The 20,976-nt window shown below is 33.6% G+C and overlaps 2 protein-coding genes across 2 annotated transcripts; one reads left to right on the top strand and one right to left on the bottom strand.

The window, feature by feature from the left end:
• Positions 1-1,439: 1,439 nt before the first annotated feature.
• Positions 1,440-12,001, top strand: LOC117118334 (A-kinase anchor protein 10, mitochondrial-like). Its single transcript, XM_033262896.1, has 13 exons — positions 1,440-1,639; positions 3,911-4,153; positions 4,569-5,120; positions 5,359-5,463; positions 5,920-5,938; positions 6,539-6,662; positions 7,045-7,181; positions 7,592-7,736; positions 8,340-8,609; positions 9,320-9,591; positions 10,274-10,362; positions 10,638-10,681; positions 10,989-12,001. The coding sequence occupies exons 1-13, from the start codon at positions 1,615-1,617 to the stop codon at positions 11,091-11,093; spliced, it is 2,130 nt and encodes a 709-aa protein (XP_033118787.1). The 5' UTR covers positions 1,440-1,614; the 3' UTR covers positions 11,094-12,001.
• Positions 12,002-14,526: 2,525 nt separating this feature from the next.
• On the bottom strand, positions 14,527-19,889 carry LOC117118340 (tubulin delta chain-like). The gene is made up of 3 exons (XM_033262901.1): positions 19,142-19,889; positions 18,450-18,977; positions 14,527-17,934 (listed from the first exon to the last, which is right to left on the bottom strand). The coding sequence occupies exons 1-3, from the start codon at positions 19,545-19,547 to the stop codon at positions 17,528-17,530; spliced, it is 1,341 nt and encodes a 446-aa protein (XP_033118792.1). The 5' UTR covers positions 19,548-19,889; the 3' UTR covers positions 14,527-17,527.
• Positions 19,890-20,976: the final 1,087 nt, after the last annotated feature.

Raw genomic sequence — 20,976 nt, 5'->3', positions numbered from 1 at the left:
TTATGAATAATAGCTTCCACTTGTTAAGAAAACTTAGTTTTAAACATTTAAGTTATGTACTGTATAAAAATGTCACGTAGAATGTATATTATTAAGATAAAATATCAATGTTTAAGGCTTTTCTGGTGTAGATTTTTTAATTTTGAGCATTGTCTTCTTGTTTTAAACATTTATAAACAATTATTTTAATCATTTATTAATTATAAATGTGTTTGCATTTCCTAATCTTTAGATATTTCTCCCTGGATTCATTATAATTAATTCATTAATTATTTAAAAAGCAAAAGAAAACATGAACTTCCCAATAAAAATAAGCAAGTTTGTTGTTTTACTATTATTTACTTTTACATTTACCATTTTCAATTTTGTAAATTCAAGAAAGCTTTGTGCAAATGCAAATCAGGAAATATTTCTTTATATAGCTTTCATGTTTGATTGTTTGTTCCTGGTGCCACTACTGATGCATGATCCAATACTAGATTTGATCAACTGAGGTACAACTGCAAGTACAGAAATTATGTTAACAAGAATTTAATACTGTATGTGTATCAATTAGCTCAACAATTGCTAAGAGGCCAGATTGCAACATGGTACAAATTGGGCCTGGGCTCATTGGTTCGCCAGTCACTATAACAACACCCTGGTATTACCGACCTTTAATATTTTTTATTCTTTTGCAGTGTGTATGTTATAAATAACTTGATATCTACTAAGAAATATGGTTATTTGTTTTCCCCAATGGTCTGCTGTGGTTCTTGTTCATTGTTGCTTTTTCTCTTTTGTTTTTAATATTTGAGCTGGAAACTATACAATAAAATTAGAAACATGATGTTAGAAAGTTTCGTTTTCTTTATTATTGAAGCATGTATATTTATACCACGTGTACCACGACTTTACAAATAGGCATTCTATAACAGTAAAAGGCATTCATTGGTAGATTTAACAAATGAGTAAAATCAAATCTTCACTTTATTGAACATTAAGATCAGCGGTACAGATCAACAATGAGGGTGCATTCACTTACAATTTTCAAAAGAAACAAACATTAATCTAATGTGGAATGGAATGAACTAGAATTTTTTGTGATTAGTTTTTATCCCTTACATTTCAGGCATCTAGTTGTTGGTGATTTTAATAAATGCATTTAATAATATCGATACAGACTACTATTATCTCCCGAGTCCCGGAAAAGTGAAGGAGCATAACTAATAAAGTGGGGTAGCTGACGGCGTAGTTTGGATAAAACAAGGATTACACCTTTCTGGAAAACGAAAACATTTACTGTATAATTTAGCATTATTACATCCATTTTAGCAAGACAGTAATATAGATCACATAATCATACCGACAGCATACAGTTATAGGGCCAGTTTTTCCAATTCTCACTTTTAAAGAGCCATACTGTAAAATTACTGGTGGCGCTATTGATGAAAACCTGTGGCTGTGCTTAGGTCGTCTCCTCTTTCCCCGGTCGAAGTTCGATTGGGTGATCAAATCAAGATCGGTCGAGCTATATTTTTGGACGAAATAACCGGAAAATTATTACAATGAAAATATAGACTGTACCCTCTATCCTTTCTGAAGAATCAGCTCTCTAAATGGTGGACACTGATAATGCCGTTGTTTCGGAGAAAATCAGGTAAAACTGAGAACATTTTTTAGGCTAGGCCATGCGATCAGTCAAAACAACACAACACCTCCTTCCCTGGCAGGGACTGAAATGAGATTTGCAGTTGACCTGGATGAATTTGATGAGGAAACCTTAATCATGGAGTTGTTAAACTCCCTTCCATAACAAAGAGGATTCTATATAATGATGCTTTTAGACTAGAAATGTATCATTTTATGAAGTAGTATTGTTTAAAATAGGATTAATCTATTTAGAGCTAGGCCAAGGATAGATAGTTATCTTGTCCTTTAACCACTCAGCTACCATAGTACCATGTATTTATTTATGTAGGCCTAACTATTATTAAAGCTATCCCAGGTCAAAAAGTCAATAACCAAAATGGCAATAACCAAAATGGCAATAACCAAAATGGCAATAAACCAAAATGGCAATGACAAGTACCAAAACGGCAACACACAAAAACGGCAAGAATACAGATCATTTCGGTTGCGCCGTATTATGTTATGTTGTATTTGTTATGATGCATTAGTATACATATTCTTATTTTGATTTTGTTTTACTTTGTTTCTTTACAATTGTTATTGTTTTGGAAATTTAAATACCACTGTTTTTGGAAATTAATTTGAATATGATCATCATTTTAGTGTGTCTTTTAGTAGGCCTACAGTATGTAGTGTTCTATATGGAAAACAATGTTCTTTTTTTTTTGCTGTTCCTCAGAAGTGAAAAGTTATGTGTACAGTACATTGTGACAGTAGTAATTAATCAATTTCTGATAATATGCTTCATAATAAGGGCACATAGAAAAAATTATTAGATTATCACTCTAAAAAAAATTGATGAGGGAGGCGGGTTTTTTTTTTTTTTAATCGGAACAATAGATTATTTCGCTTTTGAATTTATTGATGAGGGAGTGACTGTTTATATTTGGTCTGTAATAGTAAATATTGTATAAAAACTGGTTAAATTTTATAGTTTTTTAAAGAAAATGTATTTGAAGTCACAAAATTGCATTGTTATTTTTATGCCATTGAAATAATTGATGCGGCAAATTTTTTTTTTTTTTTTTATCCTTGCATCAATATGTCCCGAATTTTTGATGCTGGTGGGAGTGATAATCTAATAAATTTTTCTATTTGCCCTAAAGGCCTGGGCGTTTTGTTACGATATTGAATTAATTTGTTAAATAATATGTTTTTATTTCCGAGTTTTAAAAAATGGTATGCAGAGCATTTCACATGTTTGTTTTGTATTCAAGACAGTTTCATCATTATTATCAAACGATAACAATAAACGTGTATCAAACCAATCGCGTTGTTCTGTAAAGGAGAAAAATATCACCAATTGATACTGTAATAATCTGTAATAAAATGCTAATAAGAATAATTGTTAATAAACTAATGTTCCAGTTAGTTACGTGTTTAACAAGTATACTGTAAAACCTCCATTCGAGGTTTTACGGAACCTTTACTTCTTTACCTTGTTCTAGATTCACGTTCGCACCTTTTGCACTTTATATGCTGTGGCCGTTCTGATAAGAAAGTGTTGCCGTTTTGAGTTATTGCCGTTAGGTCTATTGCCGTTCTGGTAAAAAGGTGTTGCAGTTTTGGTTTACTGCTGTTTTGGTCATTGCCATTTTGACTTATTGCCGTTTAGGTTTATTTCCATTTTGGCTAGAAAGCTTAACTATGCTAGGCTGGTGGTAGGCTTTCGCCTATAAAAATAGGATGTCTTTTATGGTAGCTAGGCTAATGCCAGGCCAAAGCTACGCCTAAACAAGAACTAGGCCTAGGTCTAATAGCAATGACAATATATACTGCCCTCAAAATTATTTTAAGTAGGTTAACTGAGAAGGCCTACCTACATTTAAACTTCCGCTACAAAGACATTTTTAGAGGGAAAATATCTTAAACACTACGGCCGACCCCAATTTAGAAAACACCCCTATTTAGGCGGAGACTTTTTTATTCAAAGTTGCATAGGGCTCCACTATTAGGCCAAATAAAAAAATTGTTGTGTTGGCCATGCCCGACCAACCCAAAATGTTCGAAATTGAGGGTCAGTATTTTAGTTAGTTTTTTTTTTTTTTTGACAACAAAAAAATTTTGTTTTAATGAGCTAAAATGGCTAGGATGGGTCTATCTTGCGACGGTAGGCGATGCGGCAGTGTTAAATACAATCATTTTGCTCTTCAATATAGATTTAAAAATAAGGTGTAACATCTTTAATTGTTAATGAAGTGTAGTGAAACTTTTACAGTCTTGTTCCTTTTACACACAGAGAAGAAACCAGAACATGTTCCTCCTAAAAACCGCAATCAAAATGATGGAAGGAGGTCATCAAGTTCAAAGACAAACCAGACTTCAAAGATATCCACCCAGCTACCCAATGGGGGTTCTGGTGGAAATGTTGGTGCTAGGAGGAGGGGTAGCAATCAACCCAACGAACCATCAGGTATTCCTAGGGGCGGCTTGCAGAGGATACCAAGTGATGAAGAAACAAAGTATGGTGATTTAGGATCAGGTTTGTGGCAATTGCCAATTTAAAATACAGTATGCTGCTAGTGGGAACATGTGTCTACTGCTTACTTTAAAGTTTTAGCAGTCTGGTTGTTATCAGTGACCTCGAGGCTTGTCACATCGTTCACTTGGTGTATGGCTTATGTGTACAATGTCTGGGGTTGATAGTACAGTACTGTGTTCAAGGTGTTACCCTTTCTGTTACATTTTTGTTTTCCTTGTTCTGCGTATGTAACTTTGGTTTGGTCAGACTGTTTAATCTCAGTGTTGAGTTACTTAGTTTGCCAATGAATTAGCTGTTTGCCTAATTAAACTGAGAACTCCAATTATCAGAAAAGGGGAAAGGGACAAATGATAGGTAAATATTTTGTAGCCAAAAGGTAACAAGCATGATTTTGTTTTATTAATTTTTTTTACAGCAACAACTACACGTAAAAGTGAAGTCCTTGCAAAGTCTCGCTTATCTAGAACACTAAATGAGGTATTGAATGACAATGGTGCTCTACCCTACTTTATTCAATACATGAATTCTCAGAATCTTGGACATCTGGTTAAGTTCTGGCTAGCTGTCGAGAGTTTTAGCAGAGCGTCCCAGTCAAGGATACGAACTGAATCAATTAAAATGTTGAAATCTTCCTTAGCGAACACTTCTATAGAATCATCGTCTCCCACCAATTGTGCAAATATAGTTAATTCATCACCAAATGTACTTGCGAATCCTGCCAAAATCATACCAAAAGAAACAGTTAATAACAACTCACAGACTGTTACAAGCACGCCATCTGTAACAGTTGAAAGTAAAGCTGTTGCTGGTGTTTTGCATCATGAGAAGACACATGCACGTTCTAAGTCGGATTCAATTGTAGGATTGGCAAAACTTGCTGAAAAGACGCCCCTTACAGGAGAGGTACGTGCACACGATACAAACAGTCTACATGAAAGTTCAACTGAATTCAAAGATCCACGGACACGTAAGTGAAATTTTAATGATACTGTATATATTTGTTTGCTTGACGAGTTTATAATGCAATGCACTTTAAAATAAGGATGTGGTGTTTTTCTTAATCGAGTAAATCATTGAATATAATTCATGTCAGCATTTGAGTACAAAGAGCTGGTTTGCTAAATGTGTAGATTTTCACTCTTGGATGAAAATCATTAAAAAATCTTAAGTACAGTACTGTACATTATAATATTTTTTCATTACAGCTATAGAACGTGATGCAATGAATATTTATACAACATACTTATGCAAAGATGCCCCTAATCCAGTAGGAATTAGTGAAGAAATGCGATTGGAAGTTATAGGTGAGTAATTTTTCAAAATCTGAAATTTAACATTCTTTTAAAATAAGGTTGGAATGTCTTGCATACACAGCATAAAACAATCAGAACATTCACAAATCACTGAGAAGGAAAAACAAATACAACAAATAATGCCAATGAAAGCCTATGAAGTTTCTTTTTCATAAAAATGCAACATTGAAACAGCACATAGTGAACAGTGAAAATTTTAAAAAAAACTGCACGAACTTGATAATTTGAAGGACAAAAACAACTGAGGCTATGTTTTTAAAATAGTTTTTCTATCGCTTTATTTAAAGTTGAAATTGTTTCATTCTTTGGTAACATAGCACAATTTAATAAGCCTGCACACACTACAGTATCAAGTCTCATGTGACAAATGTGTGTGACTTGCCCATATATGGGCAAGATGATAACACCCATTTATGGGAAAATTTTAGGTGTATGTCACATACAACTGAATAGTGATAAACAAGGCTTCTAGGTAAGTGTAATCAAGACTTTACAAACCCGGGAACTGCACAGTTAAGGTGAAATACAACAATGATTATAGATATTTAAAATGTGGTAGAAAGTCATATGATCTGGAATATTTAACATGCCTGCATCAGTCAGCTGATAGTGACCTACACAAACATAGATAATAAGCAATTGATAAGTAACATATATTTAAAGTGGATGATACCAATAAAAAAAACATGTCCTTCATTCTCCCCTTATTTTTGGCTCAACCCTTATTTGATTACATCCACATCATACATCCACATCATACCAACAAGAACCTGTCTCTTATACACATCTAGATGTGTATAAGAGACAGCATCATACCTGATGGTTAGTTAGGAGGTTATCCTTTCCTTTATCAGTGTATATTTTACCAGCTATACCAGTACATCAAACTCTTTTCAAAATGTTGTGAAAAAGAATAAGTCTACTGTACCATGTAAATATACACTGCCTAGTAATAAGCCCTCAAGCTGACTTAAAATTGTTAGTAATGTCTTGCTAAGTCTGTTGCTTTTTGAGCTTGAAGCCTCCTTAGTAATTCAATACTGATATGTGTCTTGCTTCTTTTACTTTGAAGGCATTTTCCAGCATTCTTGAGCAGTGAATTCCATGCAAAATACCAGGTGGATATCTTAACAAGTGGCAAGGTCTACTTGGCTGATATTCTCTACAATGACACTGCAATGTTCCATTTTATGGAGGTATGATATTACATGGTTTGTCTAATATGAAATGTGTCATCACCAGGTGTGATGTTACATTTCTATTTATGATGTCATTTATTGCATCATTTATAACTATCAGTGTATCCTGAAAAACATGTTATGATGAGTGCAACGTGTGGAATATTCAAAAGAAACTTTGAGACAAGGTTTCCGACAGTGATGTCATAGACATGTTTGATGCCATCATAATATGTGATGTCATAACAGAATGTGATGCCATGAATAATAGTAATAATAATAATAATAATAATAATAATAATTGAATTTTTTAATAATTAATTTTTTAAATAATTTATATATATTGTAGTCATTACTTGTTCATAATATTTTGTTTATGTTTTCTCTTTCAATCAAATAGTACATGGAGCAGGAGAAGTGTTTAAATCTGCTACAGTTCTACCTTGCAGCTGATAATTTTCAACAGCAATTACTGACAGAACAGGGTCAGTATGATGGAATGGAGGCACAGAGTGATGCCATGGTGCTCTATGATAAGTACGTACATTGTATAATTTTTTTAATGTTCTGCTGCTCAATTCTTAGTTGGAGTGGTTGGTGTAGTGGTGGTTATTCAGACAATGTGACCTTGAGGTCAGAGTTTGAATTCCATGCTGTAAAATTTGCTAATGTCTTTTGGCAAGGTACTTTTTCTATCCTTTGTCTCTTATCACCCAGGATTATAATGGGTTTTTGGTAGAAGATATTTGATTTTATATAATAATGCTAACAGTAAACTAAAAACATTTATAATTTTAGGTTTAATTACCAGAATTAATTTTCTTAATGGAAGAACACTGTTTGAAATTATGTTGCCTATGTACAGTACAAATATATTCTTTTGTTTTTTAAATTATTTTTTTCTATACAATTATCCATTTGAAAACAAATCTAACTCTTGTCTTTAGGTACTTTTCTCTACAAGCAACTGATCCCCTAGGCTTCAGTGACGTGGTGCGATTGGAGGTTGAGAGCAATATATGCAGGGAGGAGGGACCTCTACCAGACTGCTTTGCTACTGCTAAACAACAAGCGCTAATGACAATAGAGTCTGTAAGTTTTATATGCATTTTAAAATCTATATCAATTGTAATTAATGCTTGTATTAATGTAGTTAACAAAATCAACACTTCACATAGTGCAGTTTGGGACCTCCAATTTAGGGTGGTATCAGCATTTGGTTTCCAATTAGAGGGTTGGCTCTGTGAATGTTATTTGGTAGAACTTAAAAAAAGTGATTTTGAAATACAGTGGTCTCAGAATTAAAGGGTCTTGAATTGAAGGGTGCTCTGTATTGTTAATATTAAGTACACATATTCTCGTTTTAATTCACTACAAAAAAAAAACTAGTTTATTATTACCAAATTTTTAATACACTATACACCATTTTCGCTGTATTTGAAATAAAATTTTTCTGATATTAATCTGGCAACTACCGCTGGGGACTTCCAGAGGCCTAGACATTTCACTCTACGTAGTTACCATGTGTGCGCAGCGCGCTCTATCTGCTACTAGCTCGCTGCTCAGGCTAGGCTAGGCCGCTGGACGTCCCCCACTGAATTGCAACACGTTGGTGGCGCTGTTTCAAAATAGACCCGAAAAAATGGTGTATATCTACCAAATTCTAATATCATTGCCATTATTTTTCCTCTCTAGGTTCATTTTCCTGGGTTTCTTACAAGTGATTTATACTATATGTTCCTATCTGAATTAGTCAATCAGATTAAAAGTGAAATAAAAGTTCCTATGGCAGATAGCTCGCAATCCCCACTGACAAGTGGAACTGGCCATTCCAGTGCTGACCAAGCAGCCAATAAGAACACATTATTAGCAGAGGGCAAAGTGAAGTCGTTATTCGAAATGAATGATTTCACGATAGACTCTGGTGATCTGAATCCGAGTTCATTATGGTCGAGGCCTAACCAAGCGTGAGTGGACAATGTAGTATTTTTTTATAATGGTGTTGAAAAGCAGACATCTTTAATTATAAATATTTTGAGATTGGCAGAGCTAGGCCTGTCCTGCCATAGAGTACTACAGTGTTACGTCACAATACCATGTGATACTACTCCGTTGCTATCGTTGCAAAATGTGTTCAACCGGACGCCATTTTTTCCACTGACAAACCATTGATCCCAATTTCTAACGTAATTATTAAGGTGTTGTATCTTAGTTTTTCTTTGTAAATTTTAATTGATGATTAAATGTGTGTTCGATAACTAATATAATGCGAGTTTTTGTGCTTTTAGTACATTTTGATGGTAAAATATTAGATTTTAAAATGCCTATTCCAGAAAGCCTATGAAGTCATTCAGGCGTAATGAATGGTAACCACCGTCTGGTTGGAAACTTAGGGTGCTACCTGGCTTTGTGACGACACGACTGTGGTACTCCATTATGATTTGCTAAATCTTTCTTTTATCTATGTCTGCTTTTTGGTTCGCGTTTCTTGATATTAAAAAGGTGTGTGCGCAGCGCGCTCTATTCGCTACTAGCTCGCTGCTCAGGCTAGGCTAGGCCGCTGGACGTCCCCCACTGAATTGCAACACGTTGGTGGCGCTGTTTCAAAATAGACCTGAAAAAATGGTGTATATCTACCAAATTCTAATATCATTGCCATTATTTTTCCTCTCTAGGTTCATTTTCCTGGGTTTCTTACAAGTGATTTATACTATATGTTCCTATCTGAATTAGTCAATCAGATTAAAAGTGAAATAAAAGTTCCTATGGCAGATAGCTCGCAATCCCCACTGACAAGTGGAACTGGCCATTCCAGTGCTGACCAAGCAGCCAATAAGAACACATTATTAGCAGAGGGCAAAGTGAAGTCGTTATTCGAAATGAATGATTTCACGATAGACTCTGGTGATCTGAATCCGAGTTCATTATGGTCGAGGCCTAACCAAGCGTGAGTGGACAATGTAGTATTTTTTTATAATGGTGTTGAAAAGCAGACATCTTTAATTATAAATATTTTGAGATTGGCAGAGCTAGGCCTGTCCTGCCATAGAGTACTACAGTGTTACGTCACAATACCATATGATACTACTCCGTTGCTATCGTTGCAAAATGTGTTCAACCGCATGCCATTTTTTCCACTGACAAACCATTGATCCCAATTTCTAATGTAATTATTAAGGTGTTGTATCTTAGTTTTTCTTTGTACATTTTAATTGATGATTAAATGTTTGTTCGATAACTAATATAATGCGAGTTTTTGTGCCTTTAGTACATTTTGATGGTAAAATATTAGATTTTAAAATGCCTATTCCAGAAAGCTTATGAAGTCATTCAGGCGTAATGAATGGTAACCACCGTCTGGTTGGCAACAGAGGGTGCTACCTGGCTTTGTGACGACACGACTGTGGTACTCCATTATGATTTGCTAAATCTTACTTTTATGTATGTAATAGGCCTATGTCTGCTTTTTGGTTCGCGTTTCTTGATATAAAAATGTCATTCATCCAAGTATTTGTATTGTGATCGTGATTTCTATCGTCATCTGCATTGTTATCGCCATCAGCGTCATCATCAGCATCTTCCATACATTTGTCAGATTTAAACTTGTTTTTGTTTTTCTGTTGTTGTAGGCCTATGAGCTTTGGTACTGTGAATGCTCTTGGACAATTTGTGGCAGAATACGAACCAGATCCAGAGGTTGCACAACACAAAGCAAAAGGTATTTACTGCCGTTATATATTAAAAAGCTTTTGCAATAAATAATACTTTTTTAACCACAGAAACACTTTATCACCACAATGATGCTTTTATATTAAAAGCATCATTTGTACCAAGATTAGCCTGTAACCAAAAACATTTTTAAAAACAGTACTCCTGTTTTTAAAAATATTAGTAATTATAATTACTGTATTATAATTGTTGATTGTTGATTTACAATATTTAAACTATAATCTTATCTAACTATAATTGTTCTTGATCATAATTTTTACCTAGGAAAATTCTCTCTACGGAAATTTGTCACCAAAGAAGAAGATAAGGTATGTTAAATGAATTCTTCAATCAAAATATAGATTTAATAATACTATAAAATGCAGATGGTGAAGTGTAATTGGTTTGTGTATATACTTTGACTTTTGACATAGACGTACACACTTAAAACTACAGGATGGCTTCTTAATATCATAAACCAGGAATTGCTCTGTGGGCTATTGGCCCTGCAAAGTGATATGCCTTCCTCACGAAGAACTTATCCAAGTATACCAGCATAAGCCATTAATTGAAACATTAATATTTTATGTACAAGAAATATAAATATGAATTGTTTGATTTTTAAATACCTTATAGACAAAAGAGGATATGGCATGGAAGGTTGCTCAGATGATCATTAAAGATGTCAATATGCAGACACAGAATACTGCCGTTGGATTCCCATCATCTCCAGGATCTTGACCAATATAATGGTTTGTGTTCAAATTTAAGCTTAATGTAGTCATTCCTTATGTAGAGAAGTTGTCAAAGCACGTTTTAAAGAAACAGAATAATATACCTAATAGTAATATCAAGATTTTACCTACATAAATGGCTTTGTAGAACCAAATTTTTAATTAATGATGATTGATTATTACTTTCAAAGATCTTAATTAAAAAATTATTTTAAGTGATTGAAAGATTTTATTTTGTGGTTTGTGAAGAGATATCAAAGAGTATAAATAAAACAAGATAGCGTATTCTCATTCGTACATACGTCACTTCCCTAGTTACTATGGAAGTCACAATCGTCGTTATGGAATGCACCCTCTATGAGTTCACAGGAAGTGCCCCACTTCGATGGTATGATGATAAGGAAAAATAAAGAAATCCACCACCCTCAATGAAAGCATTGTATCGTGTGGAAGACAAGAGACGATTTGTGGTGCATTGCTTTGTAATTTATCTGCAGCGGGCATTCTACTATGGCAGCATATGGCGTATCGTTTGTTTACGCTGTCAATGGAGCGTTGTTGGCTCCCTTGTTCTATATACACTCTTAGGTTAGTTTTGCAGGTCAGTCAAGATGGACTTTATAGGTCTCATAATATTATGACCAAATAAATTGGAAACCTTAAAAGCTACATAGGACTTAAAATGAGGGATTTAATCATGTATTTAAGGGGTACAGTATACCCAGTGCCCCATAATTGTTTTCTCTCTCTTTTCTCATTGTATAAATCACTGCATTGTCAATGTCTCAGGTTTTTTATACTGTGTATTTTATTTAGTCTTGATGCGTTTTTCTTTACAAAATGATCATTTTCAATCATCTTAATCAATTGAGTTTAAAGTATTAATATATTTTCCTACACTACCAAAACTAAACATGTATTGACATCATTGGATGACCTTTGACCTATGTTGCAATGATAAGTCTGATATTAGGTATTTGTTCAAATAAGTTAAAATTAAAGATGTTATATTAAACATTTGTTGTTTTTATTGTATCTATCCATTTCCCATTGTCCACATGAATTATAATGTGGTACACTATTATTTTCTTTAAGATAAACATTTTGGTCACAATTATTGGGTTTATTATGTGCTATATTTTTCAGAGATCAAATTTTATTTTATATATTCACTGAAAAATCGGACATTCTTTAATATCTCTTTTTAGTCACGTAGAATGTGTGGATTTTTTTAAATATAATTTTATATATTATACATTTTGGAATGCATTTCCTTATTCAAAATAAGAAAATTAAAATAGTAGATTATTTGTGATTGGTTGAGATAAAGGTGACTAATTGAAATAATTTGTTCATTTACATTTAGATTAAAATAAAAACAAAAGATCTAATTATTTAAATTAAGTGGTGATATAGGTTGGTGATGAGATGCTCACCTTTCAAATTCTGTCCTGAGTTTGAATCTTACAGGATTTACTCTCAAGATTAAAAAAAACAACTCAGTTCCCAAAAAGAATATGTATAACTGATTCACACAAGAAAAAGTGTTACACACATCCTCTGGTAGGACAAATTTAGCAGATATCCTGTGTTACATTGCATTTATTTGAATTCGCACCTGTGTAAGATTAGCATATTGCCCTGTTGTAACGACAACATAGGTCTATGCACATTTTAGCAAGGACGCGTGTGGACAATGTTATCTCGGTAGGATAATATAGACAAATCCAAAAAGAATGGCGCCCTCTGTTGTCGACACCATTACTAGGGAGTCCGGGAGTCGTTCCTACACCTACTTCTGAAAATGTTAGTGTGGTGTGGTTATAAACACAGTACCATTGAGAAATCCGGCTTTTTATTTTGCCGCTGAATAATGCCGTCAGTCTTCAAACGAAAAATTTATCAAAGTTAAGTATAGTTCATGTAGTTAAACATCTTCCAACTTTTCCAACTTCGGAAATGCCACCCCAGTAACGGCGTCGACAAAAGAGGGCGACGTTCAAAAAATGTTCTCTTGGATTCATCTATAGGGAAGTCTATCTAAATTTCTGTTCATATTATGAAATTTTCTTTTTATAAATAACTATTGTATACCCATATATCTGTCTCTTATACACATCTAGATGTGTATAAGAGACAGATATAGTAGTCATGATGTGCCTATATATGGTCATAATATGTCACCATGACCATATTTAGGCATGTCACATGTTTTTCTCAAATGAAATGTGACAGTCTGGACAGGGCTTAAGTGTGTTTTAGATTTTGTCTTGTGTGAATCGGGTGTTAGTTTATAAGTCCATTTTGCATCTTCTGTCTTTAAGTACTGTAGTTACTTGCTGTTGGATGGAAGTGGAAACAATTGGTCTTGTAATACTATTCAGTCATTTGTAATCTGCATAGCAATTTAGCAATTGAAACATTGTATGTTTCTTATTAATTATGAGTACCCCTTTTAGTATAGTATTACTTAATATTAATCTGGCCTATACAGTAAATGATAATACAGTATCACTATCAATTACAAGTTGTAACTGATTCAATGATCTTAATAGCAGTTATCAATCACAGTATAATAGATATTGCAAGCCATATCTGAGTTGATCCAGTATTTATTTATGATTATTAATTATAAATATAGATAATTGTTTCCATCATTGGTGTCTTGTATGTTTTATGAAAAGAATAAATGAAGGAAAATACTCATTGATGATGTAAGAAACTTTATATATGGCAGATTGAAAACTCAAAATTTGTACATTTTTACAGACATTAATGATGATTTTTCCTAAACTTCAGAACATTATTCCTAATTTTAAAACTGTTTTTAACAAATGTGTTACATAGTATGTATTGAAGACATGTAGATTAATAGGAAAATGTCTTCCAGAATGGTTTAATTAGAATCAGGCCAGTGCAGGTGTGTAGCAAATAATATTGGTTTAATATAAAATATTATAATTGTGTTATTGCAACAGTATATTGATCCCATAGGCTATATAGAAACATTGTTATCATAGTTTATACAGTATGTGTCAACACTTGTCAAATATTTGCCAACAGAATATTAATTAGTTTATTTTAAAAGTAGCAAGAAAAATATTTGAATAGCTAACAGCAACAAATTGTGCTTAAAGTATTAATAATAATAATTAATTATTAGTAATATGAATTTATAAGGCGTGACTTTTTTGTACCTTGATCGTCAGAGGGCGTAAAAAATATAAAAATATAATTTAGTTTTCTTATGTAGCAAATTTTTTTTTGGACAAAAACATTCAGACCTAGGAAAAAATAAAAGTAAAATTTTATTGGTGAATGTACAGTAAACAGTGTAGTAATGGGATAGTTAGATGCTTTAAACTAGGAAGAAATATACATATCTTATTTTTGAAGATTCAAGGCAGCGGCATGCATAATAAAAATAAAGAAAACTTATATTTTTTTCTGAAATTTCATGGCGGTTTTGCTGATCGGCCTAAAATAAAATTTTATTTTTATTCCAAATCATCATTATTGGCGGGCGGTGGATTCGCTAAACCAGGTATAAAAAAGTTTCGCCTAATGGTTGTGTGTTTGCCAAAAACACAGGTTTAAGTCCTTGCAAGTCCTGTAGTAAACTGTCAATGTGTTTATTATATACCCAGTGGAGTACTGTGATAGGCAGCTTTAGTGTGTTGAGTATGAGAGTGATTGGTAGATGGTATATTGGCTCATGATTAAGTACATTGTATACTTCATTATCCATATAAAGCAATTTATATTTATCAATATCTAATGTATGTTCCAAAACATATTTATTGAATTTATTTTGAAAAAGTATTTGAAGTGATCAGAATATAAACTGTATTTCATCTCCTCTCCTTGGATTTTCCCCTTTTTCTTGTTGTGTTCTTATAAGAACTCAGGACCAGGCTTTTCAATTGTTGTGGGCTTCCATATACTGGAATACATTACCCCTTTAAAATGCTCATTTAGACTTACTTTTCTAAACTGACACTTAATGTTTTATATTCTTTTTTTTAAATAGTTATTGACTTAACTATTTTTTTTTGTGCACTGTAAAGCCTAATATCTTCTCCACTATCCCCTTGTACTTTTCCTATTCATCACCACCTTTCCTTCCCCTGAACTTGTATACAAAACATCCCCTCTATTATTTCCAATAATTAGTAAAATAAAGCAATAAACAAATGATAGATAAGTATCAGTACTGATGCATTGTGGGAAACATTCAGTGCTTAACCATTTAATTTGTGTACATATTGTGATGATGTCCTCTTTTGTTGAAAACATGGTTAATTCTGTACCTGCTCAAGGAATTAAATAATGTGTGCATTATATCATTGATGTTACTGTTATTTGGCATGCATTCCAGGCATAGATTCACATTTGGAAATGTCAAGCCTTATAAGTATTAGGGCCACCCATTTAATTGAAAATAAAAATTTACATCAGTCTCATTAATCTTTGTTTACAGCATTATGGGGTTTTGCTATGGCTGTAATTCTTGCCAAAATTAAGATGTAAATTTAGTACTGTATCAAGTTTCATTCCATTTTATTGATAATGGCATGTAGTTCAAATCCATATTGTTGTATTACCACCATAGTTATGACTTTGGCAAGTATGTTATAACATTATAATAGTGTGATTACCCAGATAAATTGTATCGAATACATTGAGTATAACATAGTACAGTTGTTACAGAATTCTGATAAGCTTGATAAATTGTATCAACTACATTATACATTATAGTATAATATATAATTTCCTCATTTGTGATGTGTTGATTGAAATAGACACCAAGTTAAATGCAATTTATCAGAATTCAGAGATTGACCAAATGGCAGGGGAAATTATTCAGGGGGAAAGTGGGGTATATTCACAAGGAAGAGACATAGTACAATTTTATGCATCCTTTCCTCCATGTCTATGCCCCAGTTTATCTCCATGTTTATGAACTCCTTAATCAAGACCCGTAAGTGGTGAATTTCATCATCATTTTAATAATATTTGATGCAATGAGGTTGGTACTCACAGCCCAACCATAGAAATCCCCCTGGTTACTGCCCTGTCATAGAAAAATCATAATGATTTTACCATTTATTTACAATTATTGATTTCAAAACTTATTGCAGTATCAGTGTTACAGAGCTATATTGATGTATGTTATGATGTTGTGTTATGTTGAACTGTTTACTGTATAAGTACATTTAGAATTTTAACAGTTAAACCATGCAGTATAAATCTTGATTTGTTTTTAATAGAAAAATGATATTTTTCAATTACTCAAAAAAGAAATACAGTAACAACACATGATCACAATACATTTAAACTTGCCTAAGTCAAATTTGCCTAACTCAACTAATTTCTTAGTCTTATTTTACATGGTAAATTGTTGTTTTCCATTAACTAACAATGTGCAAGTCAAATTTTATCCAAGTCAAACAATTTTTTAATGCCATTTTGGATTCGACTTAAGCAAGTTCAAATGTATTCCCAATATAAGCAAAAATTAACTGTAGGGGCTGCTGTTCACAATTATCATTATCCTTTTTGTAGTCTTTCAATCCTAACCAATCTTCTTCAGATTCCATACTCTTCACTTTTCAGGTTAAATATTAATCTGGTTAAGACTGTAATATTATTAGTCTTAACCAGATTAAATATTAATATTCTGGTTAAGACTGTAATAATATTGCATTACTGAGAGCATTTAGTTGCAGAAATGTTAATGTTACCACTTATTGACACTCTTTTCCTGCCAGTTGTTTTGATCTATCTCATTTGAAGTCAACTTGAGCAGTTTCTACCTTTTGAATGTATTAGTTGCATGCTTAAGAGCTTAACTAGGACTAATCATAGACAGTATATCTAATTTCTGTATTGTTAAATGAGTACTGTACTGTATACTGTATCTGATTCAGTTACCGACATTGTTAATTGTGAATGGCGCCCCCATCAATAGATAAGTTGTATGATTGAAGTCTATGTATGATATGCTGGAGAATCTAGATATCCAAATGTGCAAATCAGATTGGAAAATGTTTATTTAAATGTAAATATAAAATTTGAATATGAAATAAATGTAATATGAATATAAAATCTAAGTATTATATTGGTCTTTTTTTGTTTAGAATCTGTGCAACATCGATTTTATTTTAATAGTCTGTTCCAAGCAATGGCCAACAAGATTAAAATGGATTAGCGAATGAGGAAGGGCCATGTATATTTTTTGGATTGATAGACAATATAAACAATATACAAAAATAACAATCTGAATTTAATCAATTATAATTCTGTACACCTAAATGTTTAATACACCTAAATGTTTTTAATCAACTTTGTTCTCTATTAGTGTATTGTATGTCATAGCCATTCTATTATTAAATCCTGTATGTTTTTAACAGGAAGATGAAGTCAGTACAGTATTGTACATCAAAGAGTTGCATAACTGTGATGAACTTGTTTCAGAGAAGCAAAAGAATCTATAAAATCTTCCTCCATCATACCATATCGGGTATACCAATGAACATAGGCCCGCATTGCAAACATCTGCCAACCCTTGTCAAGGGCCTTCCCCAGTGGCTTCACAGGCGATTGACAGTTGCTTAGTAATGTAGCAGACTTCTCATACTTCAGAAATTGATGAGGGTGTGATAGTACTGATAAGACAGAGCTTGGAGGAGTCCAACGTGTATATAAAGCCATATCTTTGAAGTGCTGACAATCTGCAAGTTTTGAATCCTTTCCTCGGAGAATGAGTTGATTGCTGATAGATTTTATATAACTGGCTGATGCTTGGTTAGAAGATGAAGGTGGTATCTTTAGGTGCCAGTTAATACCTGGAAAATATGCAAATGCAGTACAAATATAATGAATTATACAGTACAGTACCTAAAATACACAAATCAAAAAATATATTTGAAATATGGAAAGTAATTTCCTTGCTCCTTATCTAAATCAGACGTACCTCTGTAACTACAGAATTGCTACGGAAATTTTGCCTATTACAGTCATTATAAAATAGATAAAAATACAGTACTATGTAAATTCATCACAAACCCATAAATATAATTATAGGTCTAAAGTCTAGAAAAATGACTTTTTTATCAGGAACTTTGGTTACATTATCCCTGGACCATACATACTTGTCAGATTACTGATAAATTATTGTGAAAACTATGAAAAAGTGGCCCATAAATCTTAATCCTATCCCATTTGTTTGAAATTTCACAACTGTTATTATCATGTACCTGTATCTGCAATTTAAGCAACTCATATTTTAACCACAACAGATATTTGAGAAGTCTGATCAAAATTCTTGATTACAAATAATGTCAGCATCTCCAATTCATACCTTCATCCATATACGAGTCGGCAATCAACATTTGTCTCAAGTATTTGAGTAGACTCGGCCAATTGTAGGTACTAAACTCCATTGAACGCTCAGACGTCTGGGGTACACTCCTTGATGTCAGAAGTTTGAATTCTGGGTGTGCCACTAAGTGTTCAAATGTGTCTTCTACAGAAGACCATGTACTTGATTTGTCACAGTGAATGTAAGCTGGCTCAAAAGCTGATGCTAGTTGGTGGCCTATGACTCTGTTCATGTCCTTAAACCCAACATTCTTAATTCCCAAAAGCTGGGAGCAAATCTTATTCAAGTTGTCGTTATTAAGCAGAAGGATTGCATCACATGACCTGTAGAGATGTGACAGCGACAAAACTGAATTGTAGTTTTGAAGGCAAACTTCACCACTACTATGTGGCCACACAACTTGGTTTAGAATGAAGCTGTGTGGGTAATGATCCCGAAGGCTTTGTGTCAGACTTGTACCAACCCCAGAGCCTGTGCCACCTGCTAAGCTCATCAAGTTTAAAAAACCTAGAAAAATAAAAAAAATCAAAGTGTAAAAATTACCATTAAACCCTGCTGCCAATAATTTAATCCATACCGAGAGTATACGGTACTACAGTAGTGTACAGTACTGTATTGATGAATTTATGAGCCTGCGATACTACTGTTACAAAAGGCAGCCATATAAGCACCTGTTAATCTGCTACATTTCTCCACTTCTTTACGCACTATGTTTAAAACATTTTCTTCAGCTTTACGTCCATACACAAAGAAGCCATTTGCCCAGTTATTCCCAGAACCTCTTTTCTGGCAGAAGTGGGTGTGTCTACCATAAATCCAGCGACCACTTTTTTCAGATGTCTCATACATCTTCTGGATTACTTTGGTTTCCATGTCCACCAGGACTGCTCTGGCAACAGGTAATTTTTCTTTGCTGCCCTCTGGGTCATCAAAGAACCTGGTAAGAGTTTGCTCATTGAAGTGGGGATATCTGGCTGTAGAAGTTGCACTGCCAGCAACATCTTCCATGATAGTGTTAAAAAATTCTAGACCAACCTGGTTTCCACATTGGCCAACCTGCAGAGTCACTATTGACATTGTGATTATCCTTCAGTATCCACTTATATGTTAGGTGTAGTTTCACAAATTATACTATCGGTACAGCACGCTATTTTCTGATAACCCAGGGGAATGCCTGGATGGAGGCACCTGCGCTCACTCACTCACTAGCTATCTAGGCTTGGCCCGGGGCTGGGCCTAGGCCTATATCCAGACCTCTAATCTTCATAGGCCAAGTAGGGAAAATGCATAGCTAGAAAAACACCTAATTACTTGATTGGCATAAACACAGAATAAACATAGTTTGTTGTTTTCTTGGTTAATCAATGTAATGTAAACACTTCCCACTACAGAGCCCAACTTGTGTTTGTTGATGTTTATGCTGCGTGCCGTATGAAAGGCAAACATCGCCAAAATTCAACGAGCAAAGAATACTGTACCCTCGCGCGAATAAGCGCCCCGTTTGAATAAGAATTTTTATTTATTTTTAAAAAACAATATCCTGATTTTATTTTAGCAAGCCAATAATCCAATCAACCCTAGAACTGTGGTTCAAAAAGCGCCCCTTGAATTTTCATCTATTTCCATAAGCGCCTTCAATTTCCACTTTGTTTTCACAAGCACCCCGTTTGAATAAGCGCCCCTCAGAAAGTGAAAAAAAATATATGTTTTCGTGCAATTACGGTACTCGCACAAACAATGGAGCTATAAAATTACGCTATATAATTTTATAGCTCCGTGCATAATGAGGAATGACGTTAATAACAAAATGAACGATACTGTATACTCATTTTCCTCAAAATCATAAGCATAGCAGACCAAAGACCAAACTCATTAGTGTAATTAAATTCAATTCAGTTAATTCCTTCAATGAAAATCATCTATATATATTGCGTAATGCCGCCATATTAAACACATCTTTAGATAGCCTTCATGCATTATTATTGATCCGGCCATTTATTCTCCATACATTGTGCTAAATTCGCTGTTGCCGATATGAAGCGCTTCCTGTGTTGGCATGTAGTTGGATTGAACAGAACTATTGTATAATATTGCGTCATATTCCAAGCTATAGACAATTAATATCTGTCTCTTATACACATCTAGAGGGGTATAAGAGACAGACTTCTCATACTTCAGAAATTGATGAGGGTGTGATAGTACTGATAAGACAGAGCTTGGAGGAGTCCAACGTGTATATAAAGCCATATCTTTGAAGTGCTGACAATCTGCAAGTTTTGAATCCTTTCCTCGGAGAATGAGTTGATTGCTGATAGATTTTATATAACTGGCTGATGCTTGGTTAGTATATAACAGTTGAACATATAACAGTTGAACATTTGAAAAAAAACACCGAAATCTTGTGTTATTCTCACTTCTTAACTAACTCCATCTACTGGCTCTAATTCACGTCTAGATTTGTATTTATTTGATAATAACTTTAGTAGACGGCTGCCGTGTTAGGATG

This window comes from Anneissia japonica, unplaced genomic scaffold (genome assembly GCF_011630105.1).
Source record: "Anneissia japonica isolate Jap-2015-1 unplaced genomic scaffold, ASM1163010v1 scaffold6083_len184754_cov179, whole genome shotgun sequence".
Classification (NCBI taxonomy): domain Eukaryota; kingdom Metazoa; phylum Echinodermata; class Crinoidea; order Comatulida; family Comatulidae; genus Anneissia; species Anneissia japonica.
Note: the sequence above shows the minus strand (reverse complement) of the source record. Positions and strands in the feature narration are given on the sequence as shown.